General features: G+C 43.8%; 1 protein-coding gene across 2 annotated transcripts in view; it reads left to right on the top strand.

Annotated features, from left to right (window-relative positions):
- Nucleotides 1–15,409, top strand: part of LOC149436416 (uncharacterized) — an 82,033-nt gene that overhangs the window by 22,963 nt on the left and 43,661 nt on the right. For both annotated transcript variants that reach the window (XR_016308291.1, XM_089661637.1), the window contains exons 3-5: nt 3,150–3,270; nt 7,498–7,611; nt 12,956–13,069. Coding sequence is in view for 1 of the 2 variants with exons in the window: in XM_089661637.1 (XP_089517763.1) it covers nt 3,150–3,270; nt 7,498–7,611; nt 12,956–13,069 (349 nt within the window). In the remaining variant the exon portion in view is untranslated. The remainder of the gene's footprint in view (nt 1–3,149; nt 3,271–7,497; nt 7,612–12,955; nt 13,070–15,409) is intronic.

The following is a 15,409-nucleotide window of genomic DNA, read 5'->3' as shown; positions in this document are numbered from 1 at the left end:
ATGGGGGATGAATTACTATGGGGGATGAATTACTATATGGGGGATGAATTACTATGGGGGATGAATTACTATATGGGGGATGTATTTTCAGTTTTAAAAATGTGGCTCTCAAAATAAATTTCAATCGTGGTTTTGGCGAGATTTGGCTCAGTTGAAAAAAAGGTTGCCCACCACTGACCTAAGGCTATGATTGTGATTATGACGATACACTGTGGCCCTGGTTAACCCTTTGCTTACTGAGCCCTTAAACCCCCTTCATGACCAGAGCGCTTTTTGCAATATATGCAGTGTCGGATTTGTTTTAAATGTTGCAATGGTTTTGCGGCTCCCAGTCTTTTTTTCCCTCTCGGAAACGGGTCCAAGTGGCTCTTTATGTCTTAAAGGTTGCAGACCCCTGGTCTATACCATGACAAGGGTTCTATATAGAAGAGTGAGATGTAAACGGTTTCTATTGTAGAAGTGTATCACACAGGGAAGGTGTCAGGCGTCTTCGCAGCCCTCCTCCTCGTGTGTGGGAGGACACGCTCTCCATTTTATTAGTGCAGATCTGTAAGGAGCGGCCTGGGCACACACTCTCAGATTAAAGCCGTCTATAAACCAGGATCTATTTTTACGACGACTTTTCCCTTTTCACGCTGAACAAGCTTCAAGTCACTGAGCATGCTCACTACAGTAAACCTGTAAGAAATGAACGATTGCAGTTTGTTCTGCTCATAAAACGGTTACAGCTAGGAAGTGCTGATGTCACATGCTCGCCCCTTTCACTGTTGGTTTTTTTTTTTTTTTTTTTTATTATGGCGGCTCAGCATCACATGTGGGCGTTGCCTAGAGCAGTCTGTGTGCAAATACAGCCTACCTAGAAACGCCCACTCCCCCCAGACTGACACCCACCCATCAAGGCATTTTCATATTTGTATAACTCCTGCCAAGTGCCAGCTCACTGCTTGCATCAGGACTAGGACTTCTGAGAGGAGTACTGAGGCAGGGTGCTGTGATTTTTAAAAAATTTTTTCTGGAAGTTATGTAACCCCCCCTGGCGGTATTCCCGAGTGTAGCTCGGGGTAAAGTTTCAGCACCACAAGCGGTAACCCCCCCGAGCTACACTCAGGAATACACTGCAGCGTTGCTCCGGGATCTCTCCTGCACTTACCTTGTCCTGCGCTCCCGCGATGTCCCCCCTGCAGTGTCCCCGGCAATGTCCTCCGGCTGATGCCGGCATCTGTCTTCCGGGTTCAGTTCCCTGCGACGTCGGGACGTACGGGGGATGGAACTGGCGGGAAATTCAAAACTGCGAAAAAGTGACATTCACTAAATACACTAAAATCACATAGTATAACATTCCTGTATCAAACCATTTCACATACATTTTGTCCCGAGTGCTTTGTCCGGCGCCCTGCCTGCATTTTTACTGTTCTTTCTGCCTGGAAACTGAGAAACGTCCATGGCGTCCAAAAAGCGTCCCTTTAGGTCAGACGCGGTTTTAGACCGGCTAGAGAACAGCGATAGTAAATCAGAACCACTTGCAGAATTGAGTGATAATGATTGGTGGGGGAAATTCCTCATCAGACACTGAAAACGATTCTGCGACTTTGCTCAGCGATGTGCGAACTTGGCGCTATATTTCACATTTCAGTGTTTTTGGTTTAATTATATTATTGAATTAAATTTATTATTATTATTATATTATTTTTTATGATTTATTAAATTATAGTTTATGATTTTGTGTTTCAAATTTTATCATCCCCGGGATGTTTACTAGACTCTTGTTCGGACAGATTTCAGTGAGTTATTCCTAAGAATTACAGCCTACAATAAAAAAAAGACATATTTCCATGCAAAAAAATGTACCGCTTTGAGCACAGAAATATGGACATAATCAGACCGCTAGGGAGGCTACAGCACCTTGCCAGCCCTTCCCACCAGCCATAATCATCCTGCATTGCATAGAGAAGGACAAATACCCAGTGATGACATCACCAGATCTAAAACCACATATGTAATGAAAATGGAAAGGTTTAATTTAAAAATCCATATTAGAGTGCACAATATATCGGTGGCCAAAACATCACAGCATTTTGCCAATAGGAAAAAAAGGTGCTGATGATGGCTTCTCTGTTTTTATTATCAAAGAAATGTGTCAAAGCAACTCACATGCAAAGCCGCGTCCCGTAGTCTTTTATGCAAAACAGTTACAGCAGACAGCGACACTTTATAAGACACTTTTAGAGCTACAGAAGAGGAGTTTTACAAATTTTACAGCCCCAGTGTGATCCTAACATCAGTTCCAGAGAGGGGGAAGGTTGTATTCCATACATCTCTGCAAGGATACTTCTGGCCTGTCGGATCTCATCTTCACCACACGAGGGCACTTCATCCTTACATTTTCCAGTTTTCCAGCACTTTGATCAGAAAAGAGAGGGGATTCTTCAGGATATTGATATTCCTGCGTATTATCAATACGCTTCTGGTTAGTGCGCATTTCCATCACTTGCACTGGAAAAACAGTGAGCACCTATACAGGACTGCATTCTATTTGTGACTTTTCAAATTATCAGTAATATTTACAAATACCATACAGCGCTGCATTATTTATATCTGTAGTTACAGCAGACAGTTTTTTTTTTCTTTTGTGATAAAGGTCTACATAAATAAAATCTGCTCATTGTAAGCACCCCTGTCAGTGGTAAATGGTTTGTCTCATCCTGTAACTGATACATTCTGCTGAAGAGCTTGTTCTTTTGAAAAACAACAGACTTATTGGCTGGATTACCAGATGAAAATAGAAGAAAGAAAGCCGAAAAAAGAAAACGAATGCAGCCACCACATCTAAGAATTAGTAAGCTGCAATAGAATGAATGGGATTAATACTGCTTTACGTTGAGACAGATGAATATATTACCCGGTTTTTGAGGTTGAACTGGAGAGTTCAGTACCTTTTATAAAGGTTATCGCTCGCTTAAAACTCAATGAGTCATTTACCAGGTAATTTTGGGGGGGGGGGGGTCTGTTTGCTCAGCATGCATGCTGTGATCATATGCATTTTTTTTATGCATTTTTTAAAAATAAATTTAAATTTAAAATACAGCTTCTGTATAACCGAAAGGCTTGTCATTATTGTTCTTATGTTTTCATTGTTTTGTGCACTTTAGGTGATATTTAGAGACGTTGCGGTTTATTTTTCGGAAAAGGAGTGGGAGCTGTTGGAAGGATGGCAGAAGGATCTGTACACTGGTGTCATCAAAGAAATTCACGGCATCCTAATTTCACTGGGTATTGTATCTCCGACCGGCTTGTAAGCAGCAGGGCACTTAACCACTTCCCGTCCGGCCCATGTATATAAATGGCTGGGCAGGAGCAGTGCAGGGGCGGGTGGCCATTTATAAATGTCCTCCCGCTTCCCTGCCTGTGCGTGCTCCCTGGGAGCGCGCGGCACGGCGATCCGGTGCTTGCTGGGTCCTCCAATCGCTGTACGGGACCTCTGTGTGAGGTCACGATCATGTGATCACTAATTGGCCAATCAGTGATCACATGAACAGTAGTAAACAAGATGTCACTTCCTGACATCATTGCTTACTACGTGTGAAATCTGTGAATGATCACAGAGGTCACATGGTACAAGGCCATTCACAACAGCCATGTGACCAATCACAGCTGTCACAGTATTTCTCAATGACTGCAAGAATGCAGCCAGAGAAAAGGAGAAATGATTGCTTTTACAGCCTTTATGGGCGTAAAAGTAATCAGTGTAAAAAAAAATAATCGTCACCCCCACAAGTAGTACAGTGTCACTATGGTGGCACTGTACTGCTAGGGTGACAGAATCTTAAAAAAAAAACAAATTAATATAAAACTGTAAAAACATTTTTTGAACAAATTATAATTTTTGGTTATAAACTAATTTCGGTTATTTTTTTTTTACTAAAAAGATAGCTGAATACATTTTGGCCAATATTTATGAAGAAAGATTATTTATTTGCAAAATGTTATAAGAAAAACACTTTTCTTTTTCAAAATGTTTGGACTTTTTCATTTATATAGCAAGAAAATAAAAATCCCAGCGGTGAATAAATACCACCAAAATAAAGTTTTATCTGTCTCAAAAAAATGCTAAAAAATTCATATGGGTGAAGTGTTGCATGACCGCGCAATTATCATTCAAAGTGTGATAGCGCTGAAAGCTGATAATTGGCCTGGACAGGAAGGGGGGGAGGGGGGGGAATGTCCGGACTTGAAGTGGTTAATCAGTGATTCATTTCTAATGTTATTGACTTCTAAGGGCTCATGGTTCGGCATATTTAACTTCATGATAATGAGCGCTTTAACCTCTGGTCAGTGATCGCCTTGCTTGCACCTCATTGAAATCTGCTGCAAATGAGGCAGTTGTCAGCAAGAAGTCAAAGGAATCCACGTCATCATATTATTATTACAATATTGTTGGAACAGTCATATCAAGTATATTGTTTCCGTTTTTATTGCATGTGCTTTTATTTGTTCTTTCTTCCATTTTATGAAGACCATCCTGACCAGAAAAACTGAAATGGGATGATTTAACCTCTTTAACCACTTGCCGTCCGCCTGCTGTTTATAAATGGCAGGGCGGTGGCAGTCCAGGGGCAGGTTGCCGTTCATAAACGGCACCCGCCTTTTCTAGCTGTGCGCGCTCCCTGGGAGTGCGCAGCACCGCGATCCGGTGCCCGGTGTGTCCTCCGGACACAGTGAAACACCGATCGTCGAACGGGACCTCTGTACGAGGTCCCGATCATGTGATCACTGATTGGCCAATCAGTGATCACATGCAAAGTAGTAAGCAAGATGTCACTTGCTTACTACTTTGCTTACTACGTGTGAAATCTGTGAATGATCACAGAGGTCACATGGTACAAGGCTATTCACAACAGGCTTGTACCATGTGACAAGCTGTGACCAATCACAGCTCACTCAGTACTTCTCAATGAGTGCAAGAATGCAGACAGAGAGAAAGAGAAATGATTGCTTTTACATCCTATATGGATGTAAAAGCAATCAGTGTAAAAAAAAAAAATCTTCATCACCCCCCACAAGTAGTACAGTGTCACCATGGTGACACTGTACTGCTAGGGTGACAGTATGTAAAATAAAAAATAATAATATAAAAAAATGAAAAATGTAAAAAAAAAAATTAAAAAAATTATAATTTTTGGTTATAAACTAATTTGGATTTTTTTTTTTACTAAAAAAATAACGGAATAAATTTTGGCCAAGATTTATGATGAAATATTATTTATTTGCAAAATTTTATAAAAAAAACTTTTTTTCAAAATTTTTGGACTTTTTCATTTAGATAGTAAAAAAAATAAAAATCCCAGCGGTAAATAAATACCACCAAAATAAAGCTTTATCTGTCTCAAAAAAATGGTAAAAAATTCATATGGGTACAGTATTGCATGACCGCGCAATTGTCATTCAAAGTGTGATAGCGCTGAAAGCTGAAAATTGCCCTGGGCAGGAAGGGGGTAAAAGTGTCCGGACAGGAAGTGGTTAAAAGCAGACAACATACATGCACATTACCAGGTCTGACTGGTTATACTGGGATGATTCCTGCAGCTACAAGCATCATCCTTGTTTTTTTTCAGCTGCCGATTCTCTTTCAAGTAAAAGTAATCCTAGCGGCTAATTAGCAGCTGGTTTACTTTTACAGGCTGCTGAAGGTGGTCCCGCATGCATATGTAAATTGTGATCACTCCACATGTGTGAGGTATCGCCACGAACGTCAGAGCAAGAGCAGTAATTCTAGCACCAGACCTCCTGTGTAACTCTACACTTGTAACCTGTAAAGGCTTTTAAAGGGTCCAAATAAACAAACGAAACCAGCGCTCAAATCTTCATGCAGACTAGGATAACTGTAGCTGTCATTCGTTGAGGTGCAGCCCTTAGAAGATCAGGAAATCTTGATACTGGTGAACAAAAGCAAAACAGGGCGCACTTTCTTCGTGCATTACCATGGTGAAACATGAATTTATTTAAAAGCATATAGATGCATACTCACAAACCAAAGGGGGATAAAAAGAGAGAAGAAGAGTCTGTAATGGCGGTCTAAAGAGCTCTGAAGAAGGGAGTACGTCTCCCGAAATGCTTTAGCCTACCTCACCAAGGGTCTTCCATTACTTTGGACCATCATTACGGACTCTTCTCTGTTTTTTATCCCCCTTTGGTTTGTGAGTATGCATGTATATGCTTTTAAATAAATTCATGTTTCACCATGGTAATGCACGAAGAGAATACGCCATTTTGCTTTTGTTTGCTTTTAACCTCTTCGTGTCGGCCACACGCAAATGTGCGGCCTCCGGGCGTCTGGGCATTGACGCTGAGCGGCCGCAAATTTGCTTGCAATTAAGAAAAACATATGTGCTGAGAGCGCGCGCACTGCATGCTCCCAACACATACAGTTGCAAGAAAAAGTATGTGAACCCCTTGGGATTACGTGTTTTGCATGAAGTCAACAATTCTTGATTGTAGGTCTTCTGAGAGCGCTTTTCTGTGAGGCATGGTTCACATCAGACAGTGCTTCTTGAAACCAGTAAACCCAAAACAGGTGTGTGTTTTTTGAGGGCAGGACAGCTGTCAGCAACACATCCAATATCATCACACTGATTGGAGTCAAGGTTGGCTCACTCCTGGCTACAATTAGCTCTGGGAGAAGTCATTAAGCTAGGGCCTCACATACTTTTTCCTCCCTGCACTGTGAATGTTTACAGGTTATGTGCAATTAAACCATGGCAACATCTAATGTTTGTGTAGTATTATGTTCAGCAGACTGTGTTCTTCTATTGTTGTGACTTAGATGACGTTCAGAGCACATTTTATGCCCAATTCATGCAAAACACGTAATCCCAAGGGGTTCACAAACTTTTTCTTGCAACTGTATGTTCGGTACTCAAGAAAAGGTCCCGATCTCATCTTTCAATCGGGACCTTTCCTGATCATGTGACTGCCACGATGGAGAATCACATGACCCCGCTCCACCTCCCGGCTTCTGAAACCCTTAAAGGGCCAGGAGGCGCCGGCGCCAAGGGGTTAAAGGGTTGCCTGTGGAGATTTTTAAGTACTGTAGTCCATTCCACGTGCGGACGCAATCTTAAAGCATGACATGTTTGGTATCTATTTATTCGGCGTAACGTCAACTTTTTATATTTTACCAAACAATTTGGTATTATATTGTGCATTAAAATATATTAAAGTGTAAAAAAAAAAAAAAAAAAAAGCTGTTGAAATACCGTGTGACATAAAAAATTTGCTACATCCACCATTTTATTCTCTAGGGCTTTTGCTTGAACAAAAATACAATGTTTGGGGGTCCTAAGTAATTTTCTAGAAAATAAAGCTTTTTTTTTTTTACAATTTATGTGAGAAGTGTCAGAATAGGCTCGGGAAGCAAGTAACATAGAAAAGCTAAGAGGAGAAAGTCAGACAAAAGGTCATGTTTCCATTTTCTTGTCTTTTCTTGTTTTTTTTTGGTAGGCTTTGTGATTCTGAATCCTAATAACTTCCTTCGGATACAACCGGAAGAGGAGCCTTGCCGGAAAAGTTACCACGTCGGTGGCAGGAATGGAAACGTGAATGTTGCAGGTTCAGGTGGGCTGTCCGTTATTTTTGCTGCCCTTGAGACCCCGCTCACTCATAAACGCTCGACAAGTAAAATTGATTATTTCCAATGGCCCCTGTTCACATTTGAGCGTTCTGTCACCTGTAGCAAAATGCCTGTTGCTCAGAAAAGTACTTGCGCTACTTTTAAGGCAGATGCGGTTTGCCTCCATAGACGTGAATGAATAATGCCTGAACAGTGGGAATGAGTGTTGTTTCAAGCCTTTTTTCAAATGTTTTTTTCAGGCATTATCAACTCAAACAGCAGCTACTCCTATTGGCCACAGCAAAAACACCTAAATGAAAAACGCCTATAATATTTGCAAATCTGCTAAAAAAAAAAAGCCTGAAAGATGCCTAAAGAAAATGCCTGAAAAACGCTCAACTTAGTGTGAATCGAACCTTAATATTTTCCATTTAACTCCAGCATGCACCACAGAGCATAGGAGAGAACACTGAACCATTCACGTCCATCCATGCCACAGTGACATGTGATTCCTCCTACAGAGCTCCTACACACACAGCCTCTGATGCCAGATTGGTCAGAAGACAGTTCCTCCATACTGTATTTTTTGCTCCGTTAGACACACATAGGTTTTAGAGGAGGAAAACAAGAAAAAAAATATTCTGAACCAATGGATTGCAGACATAGTACAGGAGATGACCAGAGACTGCAGACATAGTACAGGAGATGACCAGAGACTGCGGACATAGTACAGGAGATGACCAGAGACTGCGGACACAGTGCAGGAGATGACCAGAGACTGAGGACATAGTACAGGAGATGACCAGAGACTGCAGACATAGTACAGGAGATGACCAGAGACTGCAGACATAGTACAGGAGATGACCAGAGACTGCGGACATAGTACAGGAGATGACCAGAGACTGCGGACACAGTGCAGGAGATGACCAGAGACTGCGGACATAGTACAGGAGATGACCAGAGACTGCGGACACAGTGCAGGAGATGACCAGAGACTGAGGACATAGTACAGGAGATGACCAGAGACTGCGGACGTAGTACAGGAGATGACCAGAGACTGCAGACATAGTACAGGAGATGACCAGAGACTGCAGACACAGTACAGGAGATGACCAGAGACTGTGGACACGGTACAGGAGGTGACCAGAGACTGCAGACATAGTACAGGAGATGACCAGAGACTGCAGACATAGTACAGGAGATGACCAGAGACTGTGGACACGGTACAGGAGGTGACCAGAGACTGCGGACATAGTACAGGAGATGACCAGAGACTGCGGATATAGTACAGGAGATGACCAGAGACTGCGGACATAGTACAGGAGATGACCAGAGACTGCGGACATAGTACAGGAGATGATCAGAGACTGAGGACATAGCACAGGAGAGGACCAGAGACTGCGGACATAGTACAGGAGATGACCAGAGACTGCGGACACAGTGCAGGAGATGACCAGAGACTGAGGACACAGTACAGGAGATGACCAGAGACTGCGGACATAGCACAGGAGATGACCAGAGACTGCAGACATAGTACAGGAGATGACCAGAGACTGCGGACATAGCACAGGAGATGACCAGAGACTGCGGACACAGTACAGGAGATGACCAGAGACTGCGGACACAGTACAGGAGATGACCAGAGACTGCGGACATAGTACAGGAGATGACCAGAGACTGCGGACATAGCACAGGAGATGACCAGAGACTGAGGACACAGTACAGGAGATGACCAGAGACTGCGGACATAGTACAGGAGATGACCAGAGACTGCGGACAGTACAGGAGATGACCAGAGACTGCGGACACAGTACAGGAGATGACCAGAGACTGCGGACACAGTACAGGAGATGACCAGAGACTGCGGACATAGCACAGGAGATGACCAGAGACTACACAGTCTATGGCTCTCCAGCTGCATGAAAGTCGGACCAAAGTAGTGCATAGACTGTTTTGAAGTCACTGCAACTTTAAATTGTTCATATATGAATGGTTATTGTTGGAAAACATGGGGTACGACTTGTCATGCAACTTTAATGTCCAACTTTGATGTTCTGACCTATCAAGAGCCATCTAGCTCACTGAAAGGAGAGGAGAGAAAGCCGCAGGGATTTCAAATCCCCAGACCTGTGAAGTGACTTTTCCTTTTGTGACAGCCTGGGGTCAGTGCAGGGAGGTTTACTTTACTGCTCCAGTGTGGACTCGGGCTATGACAAGCTTGGGTTCACACAGGAGAGGTGGGAAACCACATGCGATTTGGAGAGGAATCGCACCGCATTCCTGTTCAAAGCTCATGCTATTCTTTGCTGTGCTGTTTGTGCCCATTCATTTTGTATGCATGAAGATCACACCGCAAGGTATTGGTTTTGGGTATTGGTTGCGTTTTCACAAGTACTCGTGAAAATACTCAATATCAGCATCGATGCATCCCTGCTTTATATACTCTAAAATGAATAAACTTTTGGTGAAGGAACGTATTTACAGTCCTGGCCAAAAGTTTTGAGAATGACACAAATATTTACCTGCAAGGAAACACAGTCATTATTATTATTATTATTATACAGGATTTATATTGCGCCAACAGTTTGCTCAGCGCTTTACAAAATGAAGGTAGACATTACAATTACAATACAATTTGGTACAAGAGGAAACAGAGGGCCCGGCTCGTTAGAGCTTACAATCTAGGAGGAAGGGTTGAGGGATACAAAAGGTAATAGCTGTGGGGGGGGATGAGCTGATGGAGCAAATAAATAGCTGTTTACTAGGTAGAAGCAGGATAGGCTTCTTTAAAGAGAGAGGTTTTCAGGGATCGTCTAAAGGTGGATAGATTAGGAGACAGCCGGTCAGATTGGGGCAGGGAGTTCCACAGGATGGGAGAAGCTCGGGAGAAGTCCTGGAGGTGAGCATGGGAGGACGTGACATGGGAGCTAGAGAGCAGAAGGTCTTGGGAGGATCGAAGAGAGCGGTTTGGTTGATATTTTGAGACCAGGTTGGTGATGTAGCTGGGGGCAGAGTTGTGGATGGCTTTGTAAGTTGTTGTTAGTATTTTGAATTTTATTCTTTGGGGCGAGTGGAAGCCAGTGGAGGGATTGGCAGAGAGGGGTGGAGGACACTGAGTGGAAGCCAGTGGAGGGATTGGTAGAGGGGTAGCAGACACTGAGCGGTTGGTTAGGTGGATGAGCCTGGCAGCAGTATTCATGATGGCCTGGAGGGGGGATAGCCTATGTAAAGCAGGCCAATGAGGAGGGAGTTGCAGTAGTCGAGGCGAGAGATAACCAGGGAGTGAATTAGGAGCTTTGTGGTATCATTGGTTAAAAAGGGTTGTGTTCTGGAGATGCGTCATCATTGCTTTGCACAAACAGGGATTCACAGGCAAGGATATTGCTGCTGCTAAAATTGCACCTAAATCAACCATTTATTATTGGATCATCAAGAACTTCAAGGAGAGAGGTTCAACTGTTGTGAAGAAGGCTTCAGGGCATCCAAAAAAGTCCAGCAAGCCCCAGGACTGTCTTGATTCAGCTGTGGGATTGAGGCACCACCAATGCAGAGCTTGCTCAGGAATGGCAGCAGGCAGGTGTGAGGGCATCTGCACGCACAATAAGGAGAAAACTTTTGGAGGATGGCCTGGTGTCAATAATCGCAACGAGGAAGCCACTTCTCTCCAGGAAAAACATCAGGGACAGACTGATATTCTGCAAAAGGTACAGGGATTGGACTGCTAAGGACTGGGGGAAAGTCATTTTCTCTGATGAATCTCCTTTCTGATTTTTTGGGGCATCTGGAAAAATGTTGTCCAGAGAAGAAAAGTTGAGCCCTACCATCAGTCCTGTGTCATGCCAACAGTAAAGCATCCTGAGACCATTCATGTGTGGAGTCGCTTCTCAGCCAAGGTAGTGGGCTCACTCACAATTCTTCCTAAGAACACAGCCATGAATGAAGAATGGTCCAAAAACAAAATCCTCCGAAAGCAACTTCTCCCAACCATCCAAGAACAGTTTGGTGAGGAACAATGCCTTTTCCGGCATGATGGAGCACCTTGCCATAAGGCAAAAACGATAACAAAGTGGCTTGGGGAGCAAAACATTGAAATTTTGGGTCCATGGCCAGGAAACTCTCCACACCTTAATCCCATTGAGAACTTGTAGCCATTCCTTAAGAAGCGGGTGAACTAAGAACCCCACAAATTCTGACAAACTCCAAGCATTGATTATGCAGGAATGGGCTGCCACCAGTCAGGATGTGGCCCAGAAATTGATTGACAGCATGCCGGGGTGAATTGCAGAGGTCTTGAAAAAGAAGGGTCAACACTGCAAATAATGACTGCATAAAATTCATGTCATTGTCAGTAAATGCCTTTGACACTTATGGAATGCTTGTAATTATACTTCAGTATATCAGAGTAACGTCTGACAAAAAGATCTAAAAACACTAAAGCAGCAGAATTTGTGAAAATTAATATTTGTGTCATTCTCAAAACTATTGGCCATGGCTGTAGACCGTAAGCTGCACCTTGGTGCTTTCTCCTTTCGATTAAACTCGCAGCTTCCTCCCCAGGTGGAGATCTTGGCCCATGGGGGGTTTTGGTAGGAGAGCGGTCTCTTATCAGACTACTACACCAGACCAGAGTCCAGCTCTCCACCAGCATGCCTTCTAACATTGTCCCAGGGGCGGACTAACAACTCATGGGGCCCCCGGGCAATAGGGGATCATGGGTCCCCTGTGTCCTTGCCCAAACTCAAAAAAGCCTATGAAAAAGGTACCAGGGGCATCTCATGTGGCCCCCTACTGACCCTGGGCCCTCGGGCAGTGCCCTAGTTTCCAAATGGTCAGTCCGCCCCTGGGCAATAGGGGATTATGGGACCCCTGTGTCCTTGCCCAAACTCAAAAAAGACTATGAAAAAGGTACCAGGGGCATCTCATGGGGAACCCCTACTGACCCTGGGCCCTCGGGCAGTGCCCTAGTTTCCAAATGGTCAGTCCACCCCTGGGCAATAGGGGATTATGGGACCCCTGTGTCCTTGCCCAAACTCAAAAAAGCCTATGAAAAAGGTACCAGGGGCATCTCATGGGGCCCCCTACTGACCCTGGGCCCTCGGGCAGTGCCCTAGTTTCCAAATGGTCAGTCCGCCCCTGGGCAATAGGGGATTATGGCACCCCTGTGTCCTTGCCCAAACTCAAAAAAGACTATGAAAAAGGTACCAGGGGCATCTCATGGGGAACCCCTACTGACCCTGGGCCCTCGGGCAGTGCCCGAGTTTCCAAATGGTCAGTCCGCCCCTGCATTGTCCTATGACATTCCTAGTGGATGTATTCTCACTGTTCCCTTTATTTTGTTACTCCCCCCAGACTGTTCTTTGGTGAACCCCGACATTCTGTTAACTGTCCAGCTCGGTGAGAAGCAGCGTGCCACAGAGACGTATGACCAGAACGGCAGAGAGAACATGTCATTCCCCAGCACAAGTAAGATCGCTGAGACAAGTTATGTATTTATGTCAGGGTCATGTTTGAGTGGATAGTCAAAATACTCTGTGGACTGTGCATTCCTCAATACTGGAAGTGGTGGAAAAAGAGGAGGGTAAACCACTGCTAAAAGCTGAACCTCCAGGATTTCCACTCCCTGCTGCCCTTCTTCCCCCATATTATTATTATGGTATTGGTTAATTCACCTTCGTTATGCTGTCCCATATTGGTGTAGAGCAGTGTTTCTCAACTCCAGTCCTCATGGACCCCCAACAGGTCATGTTTTCAGGATTTCCCTCAGATGAAACAGCTGTGGTAATTACTAAGGCAGTGAAACTGATCAAATCACCTGTGCAAAATAATGGAAATCCTGAAAACATGACCTGTTGGGGGTCCATGAGGACTGGAGTTGAGAAACACTGGTATAAAGGTATATTGTGCTATACCTACCTTCCCGCCAGGGCTGTCTTTCAGTTCAACCAATGTAGACCAAAACCACATTAACCACTCACCCTCTGGAAGATTTACCCCCCTTCCTGACCAGGCCATTTTTTGCGATACGGCGCGGCGTTATTTTTACTTACAATTGTGCGGTCATGCAACGCTGTGCATAAATGAAATTTATGTAATTTTTTTCTCCCAAATAGAGCTTTATTTTGGTGGTACTTGATCACCTCTGGGGTTTTTAATTTTTTTGCGCTATAAACAAAAACGACTGACAATTTCGGAAAAAAAAAATATTTTTTTACTTTCTGCTATAAAACAGATCCAATTAAAAAAATCCAATTTTTCATAATTTTGGCCAATCTGCATTCTGATACATATCTTTGGTAAAAAAAAATAATCCCAATAAGCGTATATTGATTGGTTTTTGCAAAAGTTGATCCAGGGAATATCTGATTTCCTCTCTGGGGATCAGGAAGGAATTTTTTTCCCTGCAGGAGCAAATTGGATCATGCTTTGCTGGGTTTTTTGCCTTCCTCTGGATCAACTGTGGGTGTAGGATTATAACTTTTTTTTTCCTTTTTATTTTGAATTTTTCTTTTTTTTTTCCTATTTTTTTCTTCTTTTTTTTAATGGTTGAACTGGATGTACGTTTGTCTTTTTTCAGCCAGACTAACTATGTAACTATATGTAACTATGTCTACATACTATTCTATATATACATTTTGTTTTTTTTAATGGTTGAACTTGATGGACTTTTTTCAGCCAGACTATGTAACTATATGTAACTATGTCTACATACTATTCTATATATACATTTTTTTTCCTTTATACTAGTAATGGCGGTGATCAGCATCTTATCGCGGGACTGTGATATTGCAGTGGTCAATCTGACACTAATTCACACTTTGTGGGAACCAATGACACTAATCAAGTGATCAGTGCTAAAAATATACACTGGCCCTGTATTAATATCATTGGCTGGAAAGGGGTTAACCATCCTGGGGCGATCAAAGGGTTATCTGTGTGCCTAACCAGTGTTTACAGTTTGGTGATTTTACTAGGCAAGTGCTGGATTTTTTATCCCAGCTTTGCAGGGAAAGGAAATCCAGCAGATCGCCGCTGACAGGAAACAGCTCTGCCTTGTTTACAGAGCTGTGTCCTGTCACTCCTCGCCAGTCAACGAGTGCTGATGCTCATCCAATGGCCGGCGCCCATTGATTGGCTTCTGCTTTGACTAATCACAGAAGACGCGGAGCGGTGACAGCGCGCACCCCCTAAACCAGGAAGTGCAAGTTCACATATATATACATGTTTTTGCCCATCATTGTTGCATATCAGTGCTGCCTATCCGTTCCACCTCATCAGTGCCACCTATCAGTGCTGCCTATCCGTTCCACCTCATCAGTGCCACCTATCAGTGCTGCCTATCCGTTCCACCTCATCAGTGCCACCTATCAGTGCTGCCTATCCGTTCCACCTCATCAGTGCCACCTATCAGTGCTGCCTATCCGTTCCACCTCATCAGTGCCACCTATCAGTGCTGCCTATCCGTTCCACCTCATCAGTGCCACCTATCAGTGCTGCCTATCCGTTCCACCTCATCAGTGCCACCTATCAGTGCTGCCTATCCGTTCCATCTCATCAGTGCCGCCTATCAGTGCTGCCTATCCGTTCCACCTCATCAGTGCCACCTATCAGTGCTGCCTATCCGTTCCACCTCATCAGTGCCACCTATCAGTGCTGCCTATCCGTTCCATCTCATCAGTGCCGCCTATCAGTGCTGCCTATCCGTTCCATCTCATCAGTGCCACCTATCAGTGCTGCCTATCAGTGCAGCCTCATCAGAGCACACCAGTGAAGGAGAAAAATTACCTGTTTGCTAAATTTTATAAT

The sequence above is a fragment of the Staurois parvus genome, unplaced genomic scaffold (genome assembly GCF_062004578.1).
Source record: "Staurois parvus isolate SC_StPar_1 unplaced genomic scaffold, SC_StPar_1.0 ptg001357l, whole genome shotgun sequence".
NCBI lineage: Eukaryota > Metazoa > Chordata > Amphibia > Anura > Ranidae > Staurois > Staurois parvus.
Note: the sequence above shows the minus strand (reverse complement) of the source record. Positions and strands in the feature narration are given on the sequence as shown.